This window comes from Panthera pardus, unplaced genomic scaffold, assembly GCF_024362965.1.
Source record: "Panthera pardus isolate Hobbes unplaced genomic scaffold, ASM2436296v1 HiC_scaffold_6, whole genome shotgun sequence".
NCBI classification, from domain to species: domain Eukaryota; kingdom Metazoa; phylum Chordata; class Mammalia; order Carnivora; family Felidae; genus Panthera; species Panthera pardus.
In genome coordinates this window covers 65,028,702-65,050,520 of record NW_026526991.1, presented here as the reverse complement: position 1 = coordinate 65,050,520, position 21,819 = coordinate 65,028,702, and the positions used below count along the sequence as shown (strand labels likewise).

Sequence of the window (21,819 nt, the reverse complement as noted above, 5' to 3'; positions counted from 1 at the left end):
GCTACACCCCTGCCCCAGTTCTTGGCTCTGATTGGATTCTACCATGGGGAGGCCTACAGAGACAGACCATAGGCATTCAGGAAGGCAGAGCTAAGATGGCTGGGTTTCTGTAAACCCCAACCTCAGTCAGTGAGGTTGGAGGGGCCAGGGAGATACAGTGGCCAGGAGGACTTAAGCTGGGAGGTGTCAAAAGTAATACTTGGGGCGCCTGGGTGGCTCAGTTGGTTGAGCGTCTGACTCTTGATTTTGGCTCAGGTCATGATCTCATGGTTCACGGAGTTTGAGCCCCACGTCGGGTTTTGCACTTATAGCATGGAGCCTGCTTCGAATTCTCCCTCTCCCTCTCTCTCTGCCTCTCTCCCGCTTGCATGCTCTTTCTCTCTCTGAAAATAAATGAACTTAAAAAAAAAAAAGTAATCCTTATTTCCCTGGGGAGAGGGCAGAGGAGGCTGGAGAGAGGAGGGCAGGTTCTTAAGAATATGGCAAAGAGGGGTGCCTGGGGTGGCTCAGTCAGTTGAGCGTCTGACTTCAGTTTGTGAGCTGGAGTCCTGCATCAGGCTCGCTGCTGTCACCGAGAAGCCCATTTCCCATCTTCTGTTCCCCTCTCTCTCTGCCCCTCCTCTGCTCACGCTCTCTCTCTCAAAAATAAATAAACATTAAAAAAAAAAAAAAAAAAAAGAATTGGCAAAAAGCCTAGTTTAGGGATCCGTGTCCTTGTCGTTCAACTCCTGAGCCCCAGGTCATCTAAATCCTTCTTCCTGTGGGCTCTGTGACCATGCCTTTCCTAGATCAGCACGGGCATAAAAGCGGGGAAGAAAGGGGTAAAGAGGAGAGACGTGTGGGGGTTGGGATAGGCCCACCCCGGTGCATGCCTCCTGTTCCAAGCTGGCCCCAGGTTGGAGAGTTCAGAGCAAAGAAAGGGCTTCTCAGAGGAGCTCTGCTCCAGCCTGGCGAGGCTCCACATCCACATCCACAAAGCCTACCCAAGCTCCCCAGGGTCCTGGCCAGCACCGCCGCCCCCATGCCGCCCGGTGCCCCACCTCCAGCTCCCGCAGCCGGTGCAGGAGCTCCTGGCAGGTGCCCGTCTCCGTGCCGCCGTCACCACCCTCTCCCGGCCTCGGCTTTCCAGGACTCGTGGCTGGCTGCTCCATGGCGTCCGACATCGGGCCCTGGGAACAAGTGAAGGAAGCCCTGGCGGCTCCTCCAGGGCACAGGGAGGAGGTGAGTGGAGGAGGAGGACAAAGACAAAACTTGTCAGTATTCTCGGAGTTTAGTGTGACTGATGTGCCACGGATACTGTAACAACTCAGGGTCTGACTCAGGCTCTTCTGGTCACGGGACAGACGGATGCACAGACACACTCTTCCCATTTTAAGAACGGGGACCAGTGTTTTACAACCCCTGCAACTGCGCTCAGCTCAGCCTACCACAGGTCACACAGATGTTGGCCAACTGCCAAGAGACCGGGATTCTCGGCTGAGATGGGCCTTGAACTGTATCTTCCTGGGCACGGTGGTGGGAGGTGGCCTGCAAGCCTCACAAGCTCCCTGCTCCCCGAGAGGCCCCACTGCGCATGCCCTTCCCTCTGCAGGGTCTCCTGACCCCTCCCTGCTTTCCACTTGGCCAGCTCCTTTCTACTCATACTTCAGGGCCCCCACTCCAAGGCCGTGCCAGGCACCCTTCCTACACAGTTCTGTAACCGCCTCCCTGAGACTGTCAACCCCATGAGGGCAGGGGCTCTACATTCACTTTACTGCCCAGGTCTCCACTTGTTGGTGTGGAAGCTGGCATGTAAGAGACAGAATGATGACTACACAGATGAGTTTGTCACTGCCTGAACACAACACAGCCAGGGTTCTGTCCCGTGTCGTGTTATGTGCCTCCCCCACTCCCAGCTACTGCCATGGTTACTGGCTTTAGCTGATGAGTCTTCATCTGCCCTTTGAGTTTCAATTTCTCTACTAGAGGAAAGTACTCGTTTCTTTCTTTTGCACCCATATTGTAGAAATTTCCCGTAGATGGGAAACCCTTCCTAAAAGTGTGGGGGCCCCAGTCCACCAGCGACTACTGGCCTCTTTGACCCCCCTGCAGAGCTGAGTTAAGCACTTTCAGCCTAAGGAAGAGAGGAAGGAGTCCTTTAACAGCTCTCCAACCCCACATCTGATTGGTACCCCCGACCCCATCCTCTGCTGTAGGGCACTGGGGATGCCTCTCCTGCCCCCCATCGTCCTCCTCCAGTCCCCCCAGCTGCATGCACAGGCTCAAAGCCCCTCACCTGTCTCTGCCTCCTCACCCAGGCTGGCACACACTCTAGAAGCCAGAATGGTCACCTCGGCTGTTGAGAAAGAGGGAGACGATGTTAGCCATGCAAGCCACAAGCATTTATTCGGCTCCTGCCGTGTACCAGGCACTGGGCCATAGGGGTGAACAAGCCAGAGAGAGCTCTGCCTCTATGAAGCTTCCATTCCACTGGGAGAGGCACATAGTATACAGATAAACCAATGAACGCACATCGGGTCCCAACAAGGCACTGACAGGTGACACCGAAGCAGAGACCTCAGTGGAGTCCAGAGGAAACCCTGGAATGGGAAGAGCATTCCAGACACAGAAAAGAGTCAGCGCGAAGGTCCCCGGCTTTCAGCCAGAAATCACTCAGATGAGAAATAGGAGGGAACAGCAACACATGACGCTTTGGGGCCCTTCCACAACACACATCGTCTTCTTTAATCCCCACAGCCACAAAAGGAATTGAATGTTACTGTCAACACCTGTATTCGAGCTAAGGAAACCAAAGGGCAGGAGTTACGCTCACATACACCGCGTGTACCCTGCGTGCTGAGCAGTGTGTTGGCACTTTCTCATGCACTCCTACATCTGATTCTCCTAACAACTTTATGGGGAGCGGGGGTACCGGCCTGGGTTGAGGAAGCAGTTACTGGAGGCAAAGGATGCTGCCCAAGACATAAACGCCGGTTCACAACACACACTGGACAGGCCTCCTTTTCCTCCTTCCCATGAGGCCTCTCTGTACACCCACAAGTTGTACCGTAAGCTCCTTGTATTCTGTAAGCTCCATACAGTCCCAGGGCTCCTGGAGCTTTGCACATGGATGGATCCGGGTTAGAATCCTGACTCTACAAACTCTGTTTCCTCACCTATAAAATGGGCGTAAGAATACTTAGCCCACGTGGTTGTTGGAGGATGAAATGAGATCATGTATAAAGAGTATCTTGCATGAACTCGGTAAATGGAGGATTTTCATGATTACATCCTGACAGAGACACGATGCAAAGTCCTGCCTCACAGCCTGCTGCTACTGTCTGTTCACCTGTAAGGGACTCTGAGTCCCAGGCTCCTCCCTGTGGGGTCGGGGCAGTAGGGGCATCCAGAGATCTGAGAGTGCGGCCCCAGCCTGGCTGCACTCAGGGCCCTCTTCCTCCCCAACCCCTCCCCACCCTAGAGGGAGAAAGGGGCAACTGCAAAAGGAGAGAACCATTTCTTTGCAAGTAAGAGACAGTGTGTGCCCGTGTTTATGTGACACTGGGAAAGGGGGCTTCTGGAAACTGCAGGAAAAGGAAAAACTTGTAACACTTATTTTTAAACATTCCACAACAATCTAAAGTCCTTTGTTATTTTAACATCATAAAAAATGTATCAAGTAGAACTTCATTCGCCTCATGACATTATCGTGTTTGATATTTTTAGAAATGGACAGGCTTGGAAAAAAATGAAAAAAATTCAGGAAATATCCTCCCCTTCCCACATACATAAATAGGGGCTAAAACCAAAAAAGGCCTCAGGTTACCTCCGCCATTCAAGTTCCACCCTTCCCCCAGCACGGCTCCGATCCTTTGAGTCAGAGGCTCCCACTGTCCCCACGGTTTCCTCGCCTTCCCTCAATCCCCTCACCATTTCTTCCCTGCAGACGCTCCCCGGGAATAGTGGGGTTGGGGTTGCAGAAGGAGTGCTGGGGGATGGGAGAGACAAAGTTGGGAGGGCGAAGGAAAGGAGTGGGGTGAACAGGCCAGTGTCCAGGGGCCAGAAAGGGAGAGAGCTAAAGCTGAGAAGAGCCGGAGTCTTTGTGCTCCCAACACAACAGCAAAAACCAAACTCAGGGTGGAAGACGGTTTAGGAGAATCTCTCTTCCTAAAACAACAAAAGTAAAAACACATCCATGAGGCCCAGATCGTGGGGACTGGCAGTGGATTATGTATGTGGTTTTATGTGTGTTGAGGAGGGTGGGGACCCAAACACACCACAGAGCTGACCGCTGCCACTCTCTCAAGCTGAGCCTCTGTGGATCCCAGAGCAGGGAGGCCTGAGTCCCACCGCGACCTCGAGGAGACCCTCCAAGTGATGAGCCACCCAAAAGCAACAGCTCTGTCACGCGCGTCTGTCTCTGGATCCCCAGCTGGGCTTAGGAGAGGCTCCGGAAATGAAGGCAGACCGTGACTCAACCTCGCTTTGGGGAGAAGTTTTCTGCCCTCAGTCGAGGTGGTCTGGCCAACTCAGGCCCAGAGGCCTTCTCTTCATCTGCAGGGCCACAAGCAGAGGGCAGGAAGCTGTCAGCTCAGATCGCTATGGAGTCACAGGGAAGAGGTCGACACTTAAACTTGGCACCAGGAGCAGAGCGTGCTGTGAGCAGGACCCCAGTTTAAGTTCAAGATTCCTATGGTGAAAAGAAAACTTCCTGCAGCCTCACTCTCCACTAGGGAATCGAGAGAGTACCACCTCCAGCTCCCAATCTGAGCCTAATTAGGAATCTGGCCCTTCAGAGTCTGGGTTTTCAGCCTCAATCTCATGGGAAGAAAACCAACCCAGACTGGCTCCCCAGTAGCTCCCCCTGCTGGGTGTCAGTGGGGGCCCCTCTCCCAGGGGCTGCACCCCCACCCCCTCCCCATCCTCCCTCAGGCCCCACAACTCCTACTCACAGCTTCTGTGCTCAGCTCTACCCCCCGGCCTGGAAAACCCCCAATCTGGGTGCTTCAGGGTGGCCCTGGTTTCAAACATTCCTCCGGTGGTCCCACGACACGCCTGGATGTTGGATGTTGGGTCTGGAACACATGATGCCGGCCATGCTGGGTAGAGATGGAGCTGCAGGAGGTGGGAGCTCCAACTCGAACTGGAGGCTTCTCCCGCCAGAACTGCCAACGGGTGGCCCCGCCCCCCACAAAGGCCTGATTCAGAGGGAGGTGACCTCAGTGCCGCTGAGGGGAGGGAGGAAGGGGAAGGGAGGAAGACCAGAGCTGGGGCAGTAAGCAGCAGCCAGGGACAGGGAGGGGGAGCAGCTGCTCAAGGGGGTCTGGGTAACCTGGGGACACAGCTGGTTCAGCCCAATCACCGAGCAAATCTGGGTGACACGATCTCTTTGGCCTAGTCACAGGGCCCAGAAGAGAGCGGACTGTCCGGGCCTTTCAATCAGACAGATCAAAGGAGTAAGGATTGCAGTGCCCACCCTCTCCCCAGCCGGGGCACAGACCCCTCCCTGCCCTCCAAGGCCAGGCCTGGGAGGAAGAGACTAGAGAGGTGGCAGCAAGCCTGACTTCCATGCTCCCTCACCCTGGCCCTCAGCCAAGGGCTTTGGGCCCCAGTGAGCCCCTCACTCACCAGCTGTTCCCCCCAGAGTCCTTTAGGGAGAGAAGCCAGGGACCAGGGGGTGGGGGAGAGGGGGCAGCTGTGGGAAGGCAGAGATGGAGAAGCTCACTTTAATAACAGAATCATCCGTAACAACAACCGTCCCCCCCCCCCCCTGCTCCCCCCCATCCCCCAGCTGCTTTCTGGAATCCCCGTCACACCCAAGAGTCCACTTGTAAACAGCAACTTCTGCACCCACAGCAAACACTCCTTTCCAGACAGTATCAGCCCTGGGTCGGGGAGGGATAGAGGGACTGAGGCCCCAGGGCATTCCTGGCCTGAAAGCAGCCACCTTAATCCCTGCCCAAAGCATCTTTCAGCCCTAAGAATTCCAACTGGTCTCCTCCCCCCTCATGGAAAGAGGACAGACAAGAATTTCCTTCCCTCCTCCCGACAACTGGCCCCAAGACACAATAGCCCTACTGAGAGGCTTGTGTCCATGGGGAAGGGGCCCCCAGCATCTCCTTCCAACTTCCTCTTCACAAGAGGACTTTGGATGCAAGAGCTTCCATCCCATGGTGTGGGTTCTTTCTTCCTTCCTTTCTTTCTTTCGTAAGTTCATTTATTTATTTTGAGAGAGAGAGAAAGCACGAGCAGAGGAGGGGCAGAGAGAGGAGACAGCAAGAATCCCAAGCAGGCTCCGCACTGCCAGCGCAGATTCTGACACAGGGCTCGAACTCATGAACCTAAAGATCATGACCTGAGCTGAAGTCAGAGGCTTAACCAACTGAGCCACCCAGGCGCCCGTGGGTTCTTCCTAACCTCGGTCTCCTGCCCTCCAGGCAGGCTGGAGGAAGGGCAGTTGAGCCCCAAAGTCTTAGACTTCAACACCCCTTACCTCTCTTCTCCTAGTTCCTTCATGCTCCCTGCCCACAGCATAACCCAACAACAACAAAAAGCAGCTGCTGGGGGTAGGCAGAGGAAAGGGGCTCAGACACAGACACAAAGTGTTTATTTATAGGGCCACATGGCCAGGGGCTCTGCGGCCCAGAAGCCTAGTCCCCACTCCCGAAAGCCCAGCCGGACCCATCTTAGCCAAAAGGCAGAAGATTTAGAGTCTAGTCCCAGCACTGCAATTTACTTGCTGTGTGACTTTAGGCAAATCACTTTAGTCTCTCACAAGTTCCTTTACGCCAAGTGGAAGCTGTTCTAGAACCATGTTCTCAAAATGCGGTCCAGGGGCCCTGATGTTCTTCCAAGGAATCCACGGAATCAAAACTATTTTCATAATACTACTAAGACACTATACTACATTACTCTCATGTAGACACTATATTAATGTACATTAATGTAGATACTACACTAACTCTCATTCTCTGAGTATACAGTGGCATTTTCCAGAGACTATGTGTTATGTGATATCACAACAGACTGAATACAGAAGCAGATATGAGAATCCAGCTGCCTTTTATTGTCAGACGTGACAGATATGCCAGAATGAAAAACAATGCCATTCTTTTCACTATTTTTTTGCTTTGGAAAATATACAGTTACTTAAAATATGTCAACATGTAATGGGTTTATTATTATTATTTTAACTTAATTAGATGTTGAAAACTCTCAGTACTAATTTACATGACAGTAAATGTCAATAGGTATACCCCATATAAACCTCAACCGACTGAGCCACCCAGGCGCCCCTGATTGCACACTTTAAATAGGTGAGTCATATGGGATGTGAACTATGTCTCACAACTTAAAAAGGGGCACCTGGTGGGGCGCCTGGGTGGCTCAGTCGGTTGAGCTTCCGACTTCGGCTCAGGTCACGATCTCGCGGTCTGTGAGTTCGAGCCCCGCGTCGGGCTCTGTGCTGACAGCTCGGAGCCTGGAGCCTGCTTTGGATTCTGTGTCTCCCTCGCTCTCTGCCCCTTCCCCACTCATGTTCTGTCTCAGAAATAAACATTAAAAAAAAAATTTGTTTAAAAAAAGGGCACCTGGGTGGCTTGGTCAGTTAAGCATCCAACTCCTGATACTGGCTCAGGTCATGATCTTTGGGGGTCCTCACATTTTTAGAGGTTGGAGGGGTCCTCAGGTCAAAACAGCCTGAGAGTCACTTTTCTTTTTTGTTTTTAATTTTTTTTTTTAATGTTTATTTTTGAGAGACAGAGCACGAGCGGGGGAGGAAGAGAGAGAGAGGGAGACACAGAATCCGAAGCAAGTTTCAGGCTCTGAGCTGTCAGCACAGAGCCCGACGCGGGGCTCAAACTCATGAACCGTGAGATCATGACCTGAGCCGAAGTCGGACGCTTAACCGACTGAGCCACCCAGGTGCCCCAAGAATCACTTTTCTAGAAGTGTTTTCCGACAGAACTTTCTGTGATGATGAAATGTTTACTCTGTACTGTCCAATATGGTAGCCACTGGCTGTATGTAGCTATTGGGCACCCGACATGTAGCTAGTTCAATTGAGTAACTGCATTTTACGTTTGAATTACCACATGCAGCTACTTTACCGGATGGTAGAGTTCTAGAAGATCGCCAGGATTCCCTGACTTGAGCCTTCTGGGCCAATGCTTTCTTTCCACACAGAGTCTAGAGGATGGGGTAGGACAGGACTTGACCCTCACTCCTGTCCCCAGGCTTTTGCTTACGTTATTTCTTATCCTCTCCTCACCAAAGGAAAGCCGTCCCAGCCAGATCACCGCCAGTCCTGCCTGGCACTCCTACCCCAGTTCCCTGTTAGATCTGCAGTATATAGGGCTTCACGCCTATTCCACTCCCTCAGTCGCCTGCCCTATCACCTGCCCTGGTTTCCCCAGAGGGTCAAAATCAGCAGAGGGAAAACCCCTCAGATCTCTTGCCACCCGGCCCCTCGGAACCCTCCCACCTCCTCATCTCCTCCCGTTGACAACAGAGGGTCTGTCATCTTCCCAGGGAAGGTCAGGCCTTCCTGCCCCGGCCTATCCCCATTTAGGTCTTGAGTATTTACCTCCTGAAGAGACCCTTCCCACCCGCCTTTAAAACTTCTGAGGCTGTCTTTCATCTGAAAAATAATCTTGTCCGACATTTCTAGACGCTGCCCTCTTCTGCCTTCCACAACCAAACTTCTCAAAACAAAAACAAAAACAAAAACAACAAAAAAACCCCTCCTCACGTCTTACTCCTTCCTCAGCCTGGTCCAATGTCAGCAGTAACTGCCACACTGCTAAATCCATACAATATTTTCCCATCCCCGTTGCCTTCTCAGGCACAAGTGCCTCTAGTGGCCACTTCCTCATAGACTTTTTTTTTTTTAAGGTTAAAAAAAATTTTTATTTTGAGAGAGACAGAGAGAGAATGTGCAAGTGGGGGAGGGGCAGAGGGAGAGAGAGAATCCCAAGCAGGCTCCATGCTGTCAGCACAGAGACTAACCCAGGGCTTGATCCGTGAACTGTGAGATCATGATCTGAGCCAGTATCAGGAGTTGGATGCTTAACTGACCAAGCCACCCAGGTGCCATTTTTTTAAACAAATTTTTTTTTAAATGTTTATTTCTGAGACAGAGCATGAGTGGGGGAGGGGCAGAGAGCGAGGGAGACACAGAATCCGAAGCAGGCTCCAGGCTCCGAGCTGTCAGCACAGAGCCCGACGCGGGGCTCGAACTCACAGACCGCGAGATCGTGACCTGAGCCACCCAGGCGCCCCACCAGGTGCCCCTTTTTAAGTTGTGAGACATAGTTCACATCCCATATGACTCACCTATTTAAAGTGTGCAATCAGGGGCACCTGGGTGGCTCAGTCGGTTGAGCGTCCAACTTCGGCTCAGGTCACGATCTCATGGTCTGTGAGTTCGAGCCCCGCGTCGGGCTCTGTGCTGACAGCTTGGAGCCTGGAGCCTGCTTCAGATTCTGTGTCTCCCTCTCTCTCTGACCCTCCCCCATTCATGCTCTCTCTCTGTCTCAAAAATAAATAATAAAACATTAAAAAAATTAAAAAAAAATAAAGTGTGCAATTAATGGTTCATAGTGTAATCACAGATATATGCAACTGTGACAACTTCAGAATGTTTTCATTACCCTTTAATTAGCATCCCCTCACCCTCAACCCTAGGCAACCAGTAATCTATTTTCTGTCTCTATAGATCACCCTATTCTGGACATTTCATATGAATGGAATCGTAGTAGAGGTCGTCTTTGTGAACGGCTTCTTTCACTTAGCACGTTTTCAAGGTTCATCCACGTCGAAGCACATATCAGTACTACACTCCTTTTTCATGACCAAATAATATTCCATGGTATGAATACGCTATCAGTTGTTCATCCATTCATCTGTTGATGGACGTTTGGGCTGTTTCCACTTTTTGGCTGTCCCGAATAATGCTGCTATGAGCATCTATGTGCAAGTTTTCATGTGGATTTATGTTTTCATCTCCCTTGGGTATATACCTAGGAGTGGGCCTGCTGGATCCTACGGTAACTTTAGGTTTACCTTTTGGAGGAACTACCAAGCTGTTTTCCAAACTGAATGCACCATTTTACAGTCCGGCCAACAGTGTACAAGTGTTTCTCCGTTGCTCCATATCCTCACTGCTTGTTATTGTCTGATTTCCTGGTTTTAGTCACCCTAGCAAGTGTGATACGGTATCTCATTCTGGTTTTGATTTTTAGTACCCCAGTTAGTGATTTTGAGCATCTTTTCATGTGCTTATTGGCCATCTGTGTATCTTCCCTGGAAGAATGTCCATTCAGATCCTTGTTCATTCTTAATTAGATTATATGGGGTTTTTTAATTTATTATTATTATCATCATTTTAAATGTTTATTTATTTTGAGAGAGAGAAAGAGAGCTGGGGAGGGGCAGAGAGAGAGAACCCCAAGCAGGCTCTGCACTGTCAGCGCAGAGCCTGATGCAGGGCTCGAATTTATGTACCTGTGAGATGGTGACCTGAGCCAAAATCAAGAGTTGGACACTTAACCGACTGAGCCACCCAGGTGCCCCAATTATGTTTTTTTTTTAATTGAGTTGTATTCAAAATATATATAAAAAATCCTCACAAGTCTCTTATATATTATTTGCAAGTATTTTCTCCCATTCTATAGCTTGTCTTTGATGGTGACCACTTTCTCCTGGATGACTTTTCCCTTTTTTACGATGCTCCTCCCTGCCCTTGCCCCAGCCATCTTGCACCTCTACTTCTGTGTGTATTTTAAAACTTAGCATGGTTTTGTAGGGTTGTGTATACACACACACACACACACACACACACACACACACACACACACTTAAAAAAAAATAGACATAGCACCATGTTCTTCTCACTGTTCTATACCTTTCTTTAGAAAAACAATTAAAAAAAAAAAAAAACAAACACCAAACCACAGACTTTATTTGGCTTTTACCAGTTTTTCCACTGATGTCCACTCCACTGATGTTTTCTAATCCAACATCTAATCTAGGATCCCACACTGTATTTAATCACCAAATCTCCTTATTCTCCTATGATTCATGATAGTTCCTCAGTCTTTGTCTTTCATGACCTTGACATTTTGGAAGGGAAGGGAATGGATCAGGTCAGTATTTTAGAGAACGTTCCCTTATTGGGGTTTGGTTGATGTTTTCTCCAGTTAGACTGAGGTTCTGAATTTTTAGAAGGAATACCATAGAGGGTGCCCTTCTCAGTGCATTGTATCAGGGGTATAATGTTGCGATGTCTTATGACTGGTGAGGTTAACCTTGACCACCTGGTTAGACGGTATCTGCTAGTGGGTTTATCCACTGTAAAGTTACTATTTTTCCTTTTGTAATTAGTAACCAGTTTGGGGGGCAATACTTATTGACCATGCAAACACCCTGTTTCTTCTTAAATTCTCACCCACTAACTTTAGGATTCATCAGTGGATCTTGCTCACAGCAATTGCTATAGCATTCTAATGATAATTTCTGATTGCCTTCATTCCTTACACATTTATTAATGAGAAGTTTTCTATAAGGAAAAGCCGTCCCTTCACTGCCACTGATTTACCTAATTACATATTTATATTAGCACAAACTCATGGATATTTTATTCTTTGGATTATAATCCAATAGTATCATCATTTAATTCATTGCTTAAATTCCAGCCTTGATCATGGAGAACTCTTTCAGGCTGGCTCCTGTATCCTTTCAACATGCCCCCATATAAAGAAAATGTATTTACTTAAAAAAAAATTTTTTTTTAACATTTATTCATTTTTGAGAGAAAGAGAGAGAGAGTGTGAGTGAGGGAAGGGCAGCAAGAGAGGGAGACAGACAGAATCCGAAGCAGGCTCCAGGCTCTGAGCTGTCAGCATAGAGCCCGATGTGGAGCTCGAACACATGAACCGTGGGATCACGGCCTGAGCCGAAGTCGGACGCTCAACTGACTGAGCCATTCAGGCACCCTGAAAATGTATTTACTTTTTAACATCTGCTTACTTTCTGGCACCATAAAATGTTCCAGACTTATCTTATATTTTCCCTGCCACAATCACTTTTCCAAGAAGCTCCACCAGAGCAATCATCTTTCTAAAACTGTAAGTCTAATTGTGTCCCTCCTGCCTCAAATCTTCCCATGACCTCTGAGTGCCTCGGGGACAGACCAAAGCCCTCGGCACAGTCCTGGAAGCCCTGCCCTGGCTCCAGAGCAATTCTCCTGAAAAGCTGTCCTGAACTGATGCTGCCCACATTGATCTGTCTTCTTGAAGTGCCTCCTGCAGGACCAACTGTACTGTGTCCTGTTCTCTAGTCCTCCCCTATGAGGAAGACGGGACTTCCCGGGCTATCAGAAGGGGAGCTCCCCGAGGAGCCCTGCCTACATAATTGTACCCCCACTTGCTGCCAGTGCACTGCTTCTGTCCACGAGGCCCTGAACCTGGTGATCTCCTTTCATTCCAGACAGAATAAGACCAGAAAGAAGAGATGGTGGGCTCATCAGGGTCTCTTCAAGACCCCCAACTGTGCCCCATCCAAATGGCTCTGAGGGCCCATATGACAAACCACGCTGAGAGGTGAGGAAGGGACGGTTTCAGATTTGTCCCTATCCAAGCCCTCAACCCACTCCCAAGCCTCAGTGGTTCCCTCTGGCAAATGGGACTAATCTATTTATTTTGAGGATATTTCCAAACAGATCACTCAGTGGGAGTCACAACACTGGGTACTTGGGGGCCACTCAGAGAAGGATCAGTTCTTCTCACCTCTTGGGGCTTGCAGTCTGTTGGGGGACATAAGACATGTAGGTGATAGCTGTACTGTGAAGGAAGTCCCACAAGAGAATTTTTTTTTTTTGAGAACTTTAAAAACCAGGAGAGAAATATTGAGCTGCAGTTGAAACAGTTTTTTCAGAACTCAAGGCATCAAGTGAAGTGGGACTTTATAGACCCGTACGGTTTAGGGACAAGGGAACGGCAAGGGGGTCATTCTAGGCAAAAGGCAGGCATAAACAGAAGAAGGCAGAAATCTGTGGGTGTGTACGGAAACAGAATGACTCAGTGCAGCTGGACTGAAGGGCATTTGAAGGTGAGTGTTTCCTGGTCCCCTGGCCCATGCCAGTTACTAACTCCTCTCCTATCTCCTGACCCAACAGCAGAGTCAGCATATTTTCAACACCCTGGGTGTAACCAGAGACACGTGCTGGGTCCCACAGGAAGAGCGGAGGCAGAGAGGCTCCTGGAGGCAGCAGTAGAGGCGACTGCTGAGTTGACTACTGGTACATCAGAGATCTGCTCTCAGGTCCAAGAGGAAAAGGGCCTGGGAGGCTGCATAGACTGATGGCTCTCAGGCTGCACCTGCAGGCTCTACCCTCCCAGCCCCCAGGGCTGACTCCCCCAGCTTCCTTTCTTGGCCTCTTTCTTCAAAGGGAACAGGCTTTGGCCAGCCAAATGCCTTCCACGTCCAGGTGGCTTCAGTGTTGACTTCGTGGTTGCCATTTGGCCAGAGCGCGGAGGTGACCTCCTAAGCTACCAGCTCTGGCAAGAAGAAAGCAGCCTTCCCTGGGAACAAAAGTAGCTCTGGCACACTCACAAACCCTCACTCTCTGCTCTTATTTGTGCCCACAAACGGGAGTGAGACTTCCTGGATTCCGGTTCTGGCTCAGCCACACTGAATGACCCTGGGTGAAGCCTAGAACCCTTCTGGGACTCAGTTTTCCTATCTGTAAAATGGGATGAATTCTCTGACTTCTCTCCTCCTGCAGGACATAGAAGGATGAGATCATGTCTGGAAAGGGATTGCAGCTGAGAAGACAGGTCCCCTCATGTGGGGTAGGGGGTTGAAGGTGAGGAGCTTGGCAGGGCTTTTAGGAGAAGCCCTTGGCTTTGATTCTGCCTTCTTCCCACAGGGCCCACAGGCTTCTCAGGAAAGCAGGGGGTGGGGGGCGGAGAGTGGGGAGAGGAAGGGACAGCAAAGCCAAGAGCTTTAGCCTTCTTCTAGTCCCAGGGACAGGAAGTGAGGTGCCGTCTAGAGAGGAAGTGAGAAGCAAACACCCCCCCAACTTCCCCTCAGCCTGCAGTGGAAAGGAAGGTTCCAGCTTCAGCAGCCTGCAGGCCCAGAGCTGGGGACAGAAGGCGGTGGGGTGGGGGTGGGGAGGAGGCCTTATCCATGCCATCTGACAGAGAAAGGGGTTTCTTGTTTTGGACATAATAAAAGTCAAGGGGCCCAGGACATCCCGCAGACTGGGAAAGAGGTCAAGCTGAAAAACCCAGCCTTCCAGGTCACGTGGCACCACATCGCAGTCCTGGGCCCAGACCCTTGCTCCCAGCTTCATACTGTGCCATACCATGTGCCCCGCCCCCCTCGGCAACACATGCACACTCCCACACACACCAAGGTGGACCAGGTCCTCTGATTACTGGTTCTTACAATATATGCCCTTTCCTTAGCACAACACTAGCACATGGTAACTGCTGGACAGAGCTTGAGAATTCCTCAGAGGCTGGTTTTGGCCTACACCTTGGCATCTGAATGAAGTTTAGTATACGAAGCTGAACAAACCCTGCTAATGGCCTGGGGCCAACTGGGGGGGCCCTGGGTGGGTGGTAAAGATCAGAAACCAGAGACCTGACAGAGATGGAAGGAAAAAACCCATGCACACTCAGATATTGCCAACAGGTACCAGATGAAGACAATATATGCTATCTGCTGTCTTTTGGGTAAGGGAAAAAACCCAAGAATACGCATTACATTCGTTTTGTGTATTCTTTTTTAATTTTTATTTATTTTGAGAGAGAGAGAGAGAGAGAGAGAGAGAATGAGCAAGGGAGAGAATGAGCGGGGGAGGGAGAGAACAAGAGAGAGGGAGAGAGAGAGAATTCCAAAAAAGCTCTACGCTGAGCATGACATGGGGCTCAATCCCACAACCATGAGATCACGACCTGAGCTGAAAGTTAAGAGTCAGTTGCTTAACCAAATGAGCCACCCAGGTGCCCCTGCGTAAAGACATTCTTGAGGGCTATGTAAAAAATAAGTGATTATCTGTAGAGGAAAAGAGGGTGGAGGTGGGAGCACAATTTCTCAATGTATACCTTTTTGTACCATTTTGATTTTTGGACTATGTTAAAAATATGTCTAATGAAAAACTGCAATACGAAACTTAAAAAAAAAAAGAAGGTATAACCACTTTCCCAAGTGATTTCTTTTTTTTTTTTTTTAATTTTTTTAATGCTTATTTATTTTTAAGACAGAGAGAGTGTGAGCAGGGGAGGGGCAGAGAAAGAGGGGGATACAGAATCGGAAACAGGCTCCAGGCTCTGAGCTGTCAGCACAGAGCCTGACACGGGGCTTGAACTCATGAACTGCAAGATCACGATCTGAGCCGAAGTTGGATGCTTAACCAACTGAGCTACCTACTTGCCCCTCCCAGGTGATTTCTAAAGCTCATCCCAGCTGGGGATTATTAGAATGGGGAATATGGGGATATTCCCGTATTAGAAGTAGGGACCAGGTCCCTGGGACAAGGGAGTGGTGAGGAGATCTGGCTAGATGAGGCCAAAGGACACCAGTCTTCACTCCCTTTCTTCACTGAGCTAGGAGACAGGCCCTTTCACACCCAGGCTGTGGTGCAGCATGGTAGCACCAAACTATTCAGAAGGTGGTCAGGGCCGCCTCCTCCTGGGTTCATTCTAGATCGCACAGGGCAGAGGCAAAGGTGGGAGGTTGGGCAAGGGGAGAGTTTGGGGCAGATGGGAGTACACTGGGGTAAATGACACCCGGGAGTACCTACGGCTGCTGCGGACAGGTTCTGGGGGTGTCTCAACAGGTCCTCCCATAAAAGGACCACCTGCAGCCCCCACATCAAGTCAGCTAGGGGTAAAATGAATCAGGCCACAGAACTGTGACTGCTGAGAATCCTAGGGCCACACCCCAGGAGTTCTGGGGCCCCTCACAGTCCCATCTAGGATCAACCTCATCATTCTACCCAGGGAGGGACAATTTCAAGCCCTTCATGACAGTGAGAACTGTAGACGAGTGCCCCAAGCAGCACCCACAACCACTCAAGCCTTGCAGGCATCAGCATGAGAAGCAGAATGGGGTCATCTCTCTTTTTAAAATATCTATCTATAGGGACCCCTGGGTGGCTCAGGAGGTTAAGCATCCATCCGATTCTTGATTTTAGCTCAGGTCACGACCTCACGGTTCAGGAGTTCAAGCCCCACATCAGGCTCCATGCTGATAGTGTGGAGCCTGCTTGAGATGCTCTCTCTGCTGCTCTTTCTTGCTCAAGCATAAATAAACTTAAAATTTTTTTAAGTAAAAGAAAAAATAAATAAAATAAAAAATACCTATCTATATGCATATAGATAGATATTTAAAAAAAATTTTTTTTTTTTACATTTTATTTATTTTTGATAGAGAGAGACAGAGCACAAGTGGGGGAGGGGCAGAGAGAGATGGAGACACAGAATCGGAAGCAGGCTCCAGGCTCCGAGCTGTCAGCACAGAGCCCGACGCGGGGCTCGAACTCACAAACCACGAGATCATGACCTGAGCCGAAGTCGGACGCTTAACTGACTGAGCCACCCAGGTGCCCGTAGATAGATATTTTTTAAAAGCTTGGTGAATACTGGAGAAATTCCAGAGCCCAAGGACAGCTATAAGGTCCAGGTAGTGTGCCTGGCTGTGCTCTTCTCAGAGGCTGCTGGATTTGTAGAAATCAGTAATAATAGCAATGATAATTCACCTTAATAACAGCCTGGCCTCCTCAGGCTTCTTTCATCTGTGTTAACTCCCAGAGCTGGGAAAATGGTAATTATTGAGCAAGTGCCACACCCCAGCTATGATGTGTTATTAATCCATCAGCACAGGCTGGGAAACTGAGGCCCAGGGAGGCTTTCCCCTCACACAGAACTAAGAATACAGGAGCTGAGGGCCACTGGGTAGTGAGGAACTGAAGGTGCTGGTTCCGTTCCTGCTGCGTTTTGGGCCAGGGCCTCTGATCTTGAATGTGTGTGGACACTCACTCTGCCAAAGTACCGCAAAGCAGATCAACAGCTGCTTTGAGCACCTCTGGATCTCCGCAACGCACACAGGCACTGCAGGGTAAGTGAGCGCTCAGCCCTCCCAACAGCCCCACACCGCGGGCGCCATCTGCAAAGTGGGAACAAGGGGCATCTTGCAGCTGGGAGGGTGGATCAGATCAGAAATATGTCTAGAAGTGGGGAGACTACTTCTCAGGGAGTCAAGCCCATCTCTGCAACCCCCTTCCAACTTTGGCACTGATTTCAAAATAACGAGACCCTTCTTATAGCAAGGTGGCGTGGTCTGTCACTGTTGTAGAAACCTGCAGAGGAGGTCCAGCTGGCCTGTGCCCTCCAGAAGGGCAGGGGAAGGTAGGCAAAGAGTCACAGACAACTAAAGATCTTTTCCCATCATGGCCATGGAGGGAAGCAGCAGAGGCTCAAATGAGGATGGGAGGGTCAACACAGAGGCACTGCCTGTGCGGAGCCATCCACAGCCTATGTGCCTGGTACTGTGAGAGATGCTGGGAACAGACACAATCTCAGCTCTGGGGAAACCGCAAGGGCCAAGCCAGGAGCAGCCAATGACCTTGTCCTCCAACCTTCCAGGGCAGGGCCTGGGGAAAAACATTAAGGGTGTTGCTCTAGGGGATTGGAAGTTATTTTTCTTCAGCATGTTAGAGCTGACCAGAGCCCCTGAGATAACACTCTGACCCTCCAAAAGTCCAGCTCTCCACAATCTCAGGTTCAAGAAATGCCCTCTATGCTTTAAGTTTGGCCAGGCCCCTCATGCATGAGAAATTAAGGCAGGCTGGAACCATGTAAAACACTAGACCAGAGTCAGGAGCCCTGCCTCTGACACTCATCATTGCATGAATCACTTCCCCCTCTGGACTTCACAGTTTCCCCATTTTTAACACGAGGGCGTTGGACTAGATGTCTCTAGGATTCCTTCCAGCCTATGACTATGTTGTTTTGATGTGGTGGCAGATCCCAGGTTGATTTACATAAATTTGCATGTTCAATCAGAAATCCCAAACTCCAAGTATAGAAAATCCAATCAGTCCATTAGTGCAGCCAGACTAGGGCTGGAGGAGCCTGCCAGGTTCGGGTGAGGATTGTCAAAGCAGACTGTGGTAGTGGTGGTGAATTGGGGGAGGAGCCGGGGGAAGCAGGGCGAGAAGTGGCATTTGTTCTAAGGGATGCAGTTCTGGTGAGCCAGAGCTGACGGGGCCAGGGTCCCTTCTTCAGCTATCAGGCAAGGGTCCTTTTTCCTCCTGCTTCTAACGGGGCCTCTGGCTGGCCAGCCTCGGAGCCACACCCCAAGAGGAAACAGCAGCCTCTGCCTAGCAACAGCCGCATCCTTCACTCTGACAGGGACTCCACCATTAACCACTTTCTGGGAAACTGACCTCCCTGGGAGCTTCCATTCTCCAATCCAGGGACTCCTCGCAGTGAGGAAGGTTTCCTTGGGGTCTAACCTAAATACCTCCTGTTGTAGCTTCAATCCATGGGCAGCAGGGCCCAGGGAAGAGGGCTCCCCAGGCCCAGGAGAGCTAGCAATGCAGGAGAATGCGTCCCATGTCTAACCAATCCCACAGCCTCTCTAACTACCACCTCCTCTAACATCCCCCTTGGCACCTGGGAGATCAAGGATGAAAACAAACAAGGAAAACGTGAAGGCTTTGGCTCTTGGGCTAGAGAGCAAGTCCCAACCTGGAGAACCTGACTCCTGAGAAACTGTACCCCCAGGAGGGAAGGAGGCTGGGAAAGGTGGGGCTGGGGCAGTTTCTCCCTGCTGCTTGGCTGCCATGGAAGGGCTTGGGAGGCTGGCTGGACTGGATAAAGGCAGCAGGGAAGACTCCTTAAGCCCACTGCCTGGGGACTAGGTAGGGAAGAGGGGTGGGGGAGGGCACAGGTGAGGTGAGTAGGGTCAGGGAGTGAGATGGGCAACAGCAGCAGGGCTCTCGTCCTCTTCCCATAAGAGGGTGGATGAGTGTGCTGTGCTCCCTGGCTCAGATCCTAAAACAAGTCCCAACAGCTGAGATGCAAACTGTCTCCTGGGAATCTGCTTACCCTACTGGCCCTTGGCTGCCGCCCCTTCTCTCAACTCCTCCCCAAAGGCCCAACTCAAAGACTGGCCTGCCAGGATGTCTCAGCAGAGGCCTTGATGGGTGGGCCAAACCCCAGCCAACAAGAGTTCATACCCCAATCCACCAAGGGTAAGCAAGACAATGGCAGAAGAAGCAATTCTTCTCAGGCAGAATAAGGGAGTCTGCTCCTCTCCACCCCAAGGTTCCAGTCCTAAGCAACTATGACTTAGAACTGTATCACCCAACATCTACCCCTTCAAACTTCAAAGCCACCCTGCCAGAGGACCTTTCTACCTTTCAGATTCATTTATCAGTGGAACCACACAATGTCAAAAAGCGAAAGGGAATGTTAGAGCTCTCTAGTGCAATTGCTGAATTTTACAGATAGGAGAAAAAGAGCCCCAGAGAGGCAAGCTCTCTTGGCCAAAGTCACACAGCAAGCTGGGAAGAGAAGACACCAGTGCTTCTGACTCCCAGTCCACAGAGATAGCAGCCTGGTCCTCATATACATTGGTTTCTGCCTACTGTGGAACAGCCTTCTCTGCAGCCCAGGCCATCTGCCTCTCTAGGTTCCCACTCTGTTCCAAAGACCTAAACTGAAGAAAGATGCTGGAGTGCCTGAGCCACCTCATGCCGAGACGACAGACTTAGAAAACAAAGTTGAATTATGTGGGAATAGCTCCCCAGACAGGAATACATGTTTCTCTGAAGTAGGAAACCCACTAACCCTAGGCTGTTCACAGAAAGTCAGGGAACCAATACGAGAAGTGAATTTTGTGTCTCCCTTCTTGAAAGACCAGGGGTCTTGGAGTCAGCTGGCATAATGTCTTCCAAGAGAGGGTCTGCAACAAGACGACTAGGCTGGGTTCATTTTTTCCAAAAGTACTGTCCATAGAATGGTTAGACACTGACTCCCTCTCTCCTGTCCCCCAGGACCACCCCTGTCCCAGGCATCTTCCTCCAGCCACTACCTCTGGCAGACAGTTGTGCTTAGGCAAGAGGACCCGTGGAGAGGGCGAGGGTGGTTGGGAGGGAATAAGAGGGGTTTGCCTTCACAGCCAGGAACCCATCAGTGTAAGACCCCCCTGGTTCCTCAGAAAGGCGAGCATTTGCGAAGTAGCAGCTGGCAGGCTGGATGGATAGAGCTGAGAACCTGGAAAAACAGGCCTGCGGGAGGTGAGGCACCTTCGTGCCCTTGGGGCAGTGCCAGGACTGGAGACATGGGGCCTTGGGCCCAGAATAAGGAGAAGGGGGCTGGGGTTCGGTGAGCCGCTTTTCTAGTCGGCCTAGGCCAGGGGAGTGTCGGGCACAGATAAATTCTCTGCATTCTTCTGGCACCGCAGCCAGGACCCAGAGAGCCTTTTCTGCAGGCGCTGCCCTGGCCCCACACCCTGCCCAGCCCTTCTCCCTCCCTCAGTCTCTCTTTAGTGTTCAGCCTCCCGGCCCCCGCCTCCTTCCTTCCCGCAGCCCCTCAAAGCCACGGAAGGATTGTTCCTAGAGACCCTGATCTCTCCGCCTCTCCCCATCTTCCCCACGCCCTACCGCCCCAGGCCACGGGGACTGCAAGGAGGGCGAAGAGGAGCCCGGGGCTCGCCTCCGCGCCTGCGCTTTGGGGAGAGCCTCCCTCCCCCCTGCGCAACAACCCCGCACCGCTAAGCGGCACCCGGACAGTGGGATGCGGGTGGGGTGGGGTGCGCAGCTGGGGCAAGGTCAGTGCTTTCAAAGAGGGAGGGAGACCGGCCCCCGGAACATCCCCCTGTCCCGAAAGTTTCCCTTCCGGGGCCATGGAGTGTGCGCGAGGATGGCGCGGGGGGCGGTAGGGGGTGGGGTAGGGGTGGACAGAGTCGCAGCCGGATCCCCCACCCCCACCCCGGGACAGTGCGGCGGGAGGGAGGGGCAGGCAGCTAGGTCCGGGCAGGAAGGCGCGCCGCCCCCTCCGACCCAAGGCTGCCACGAGAGCCTTACCCTTCAAACCGCCCACCCCCAGCCCAGAGCTTACAGACCCTCCACTCGCCGCCTTTTAAATCCCAAGTAGGCCTGGAACTCACCGAAATGAGGTGCTGAACTGGGCCAGGGCAGGCCGGATCCGCCGGGTCCATGGCCGCGGCTCGGGGGCGGGGGGCAGAAGAAGGGGGGTGCTGGGGCCGCCTCTTGATGTCAAGGCTTTAAAGGGGCCAGTGAGCCCCGCCCCTCGCCGAGACCCCGCCTCCCTCCTTCCGCACAGCCAATCCACGTTCGCCCTGGATGCGCGCCCCTCCCAGCCCCCTCCAGATGTTCCCAGGACGAGAGCTAAGTCCGCCCGTCCGGAGAGCGCCGTTTCCGCCCCGGTGGGAAGGACCTCCCCTCCCCCTATAGAGAAACACTCTCCTCTGGCCCGGTGGGGTCAGGTTTGGTAAACCTTCCCGGTGCGGGGGGTAGAAGAAGCCGCGCTGGGCTGGGCGGGGGTGGAATGGGGGGCATCTGCAGCACAGAAAACTAAGTAGGTACGCGCGGAGCCACGGGCATGCGCATCCGCTTCTGTGGGGCTGGGCGTGCACGTGTATGTGTGGTTGTGAGCCTTGGTGTTTGTAATTTGCCTTCCTGCTTACGTGTGGGGTGTAAATCTATGGGAAGACGCTCGAGTGCCTCCTTGGCCTTAAATGCTCCCTCCTCACTTTTCCTCCTCCGGATCGGTATCGGGTCTTCCCAGTAATATGGAAAACTGG

General features: G+C 51.4%; 1 protein-coding gene across 6 annotated transcripts in view; it reads right to left on the bottom strand.

Annotated features, from left to right (window-relative positions):
* NCKAP5L (NCK associated protein 5 like) overlaps positions 1-21,277 on the bottom strand; it is a 32,665-nt gene extending 11,388 nt beyond the window's left edge. Inside the window, exons 1-4 of one of the 6 annotated variants that reach the window (XM_053894606.1) lie at positions 21,163-21,276; positions 4,932-5,054; positions 2,276-2,335; positions 1,041-1,201 (exon numbers count right to left, since the gene is read on the bottom strand). In XM_053894606.1, the coding sequence (XP_053750581.1) occupies positions 1,041-1,201; positions 2,276-2,335; positions 4,932-5,010 (300 nt within the window). In that variant the 5' untranslated portion in view covers positions 5,011-5,054; positions 21,163-21,276. Of the gene's footprint in view, positions 1-1,040; positions 2,240-2,275; positions 2,336-4,256; positions 4,670-4,931; positions 5,055-21,162 lie in introns of those variants that run through there. The other 5 variants (XM_019419287.2, XM_019419289.2, XM_053894608.1 and 2 more) reach the window with 5 other exon arrangements.
* Between the last annotated feature and the right edge of the window lie 542 nt (positions 21,278-21,819).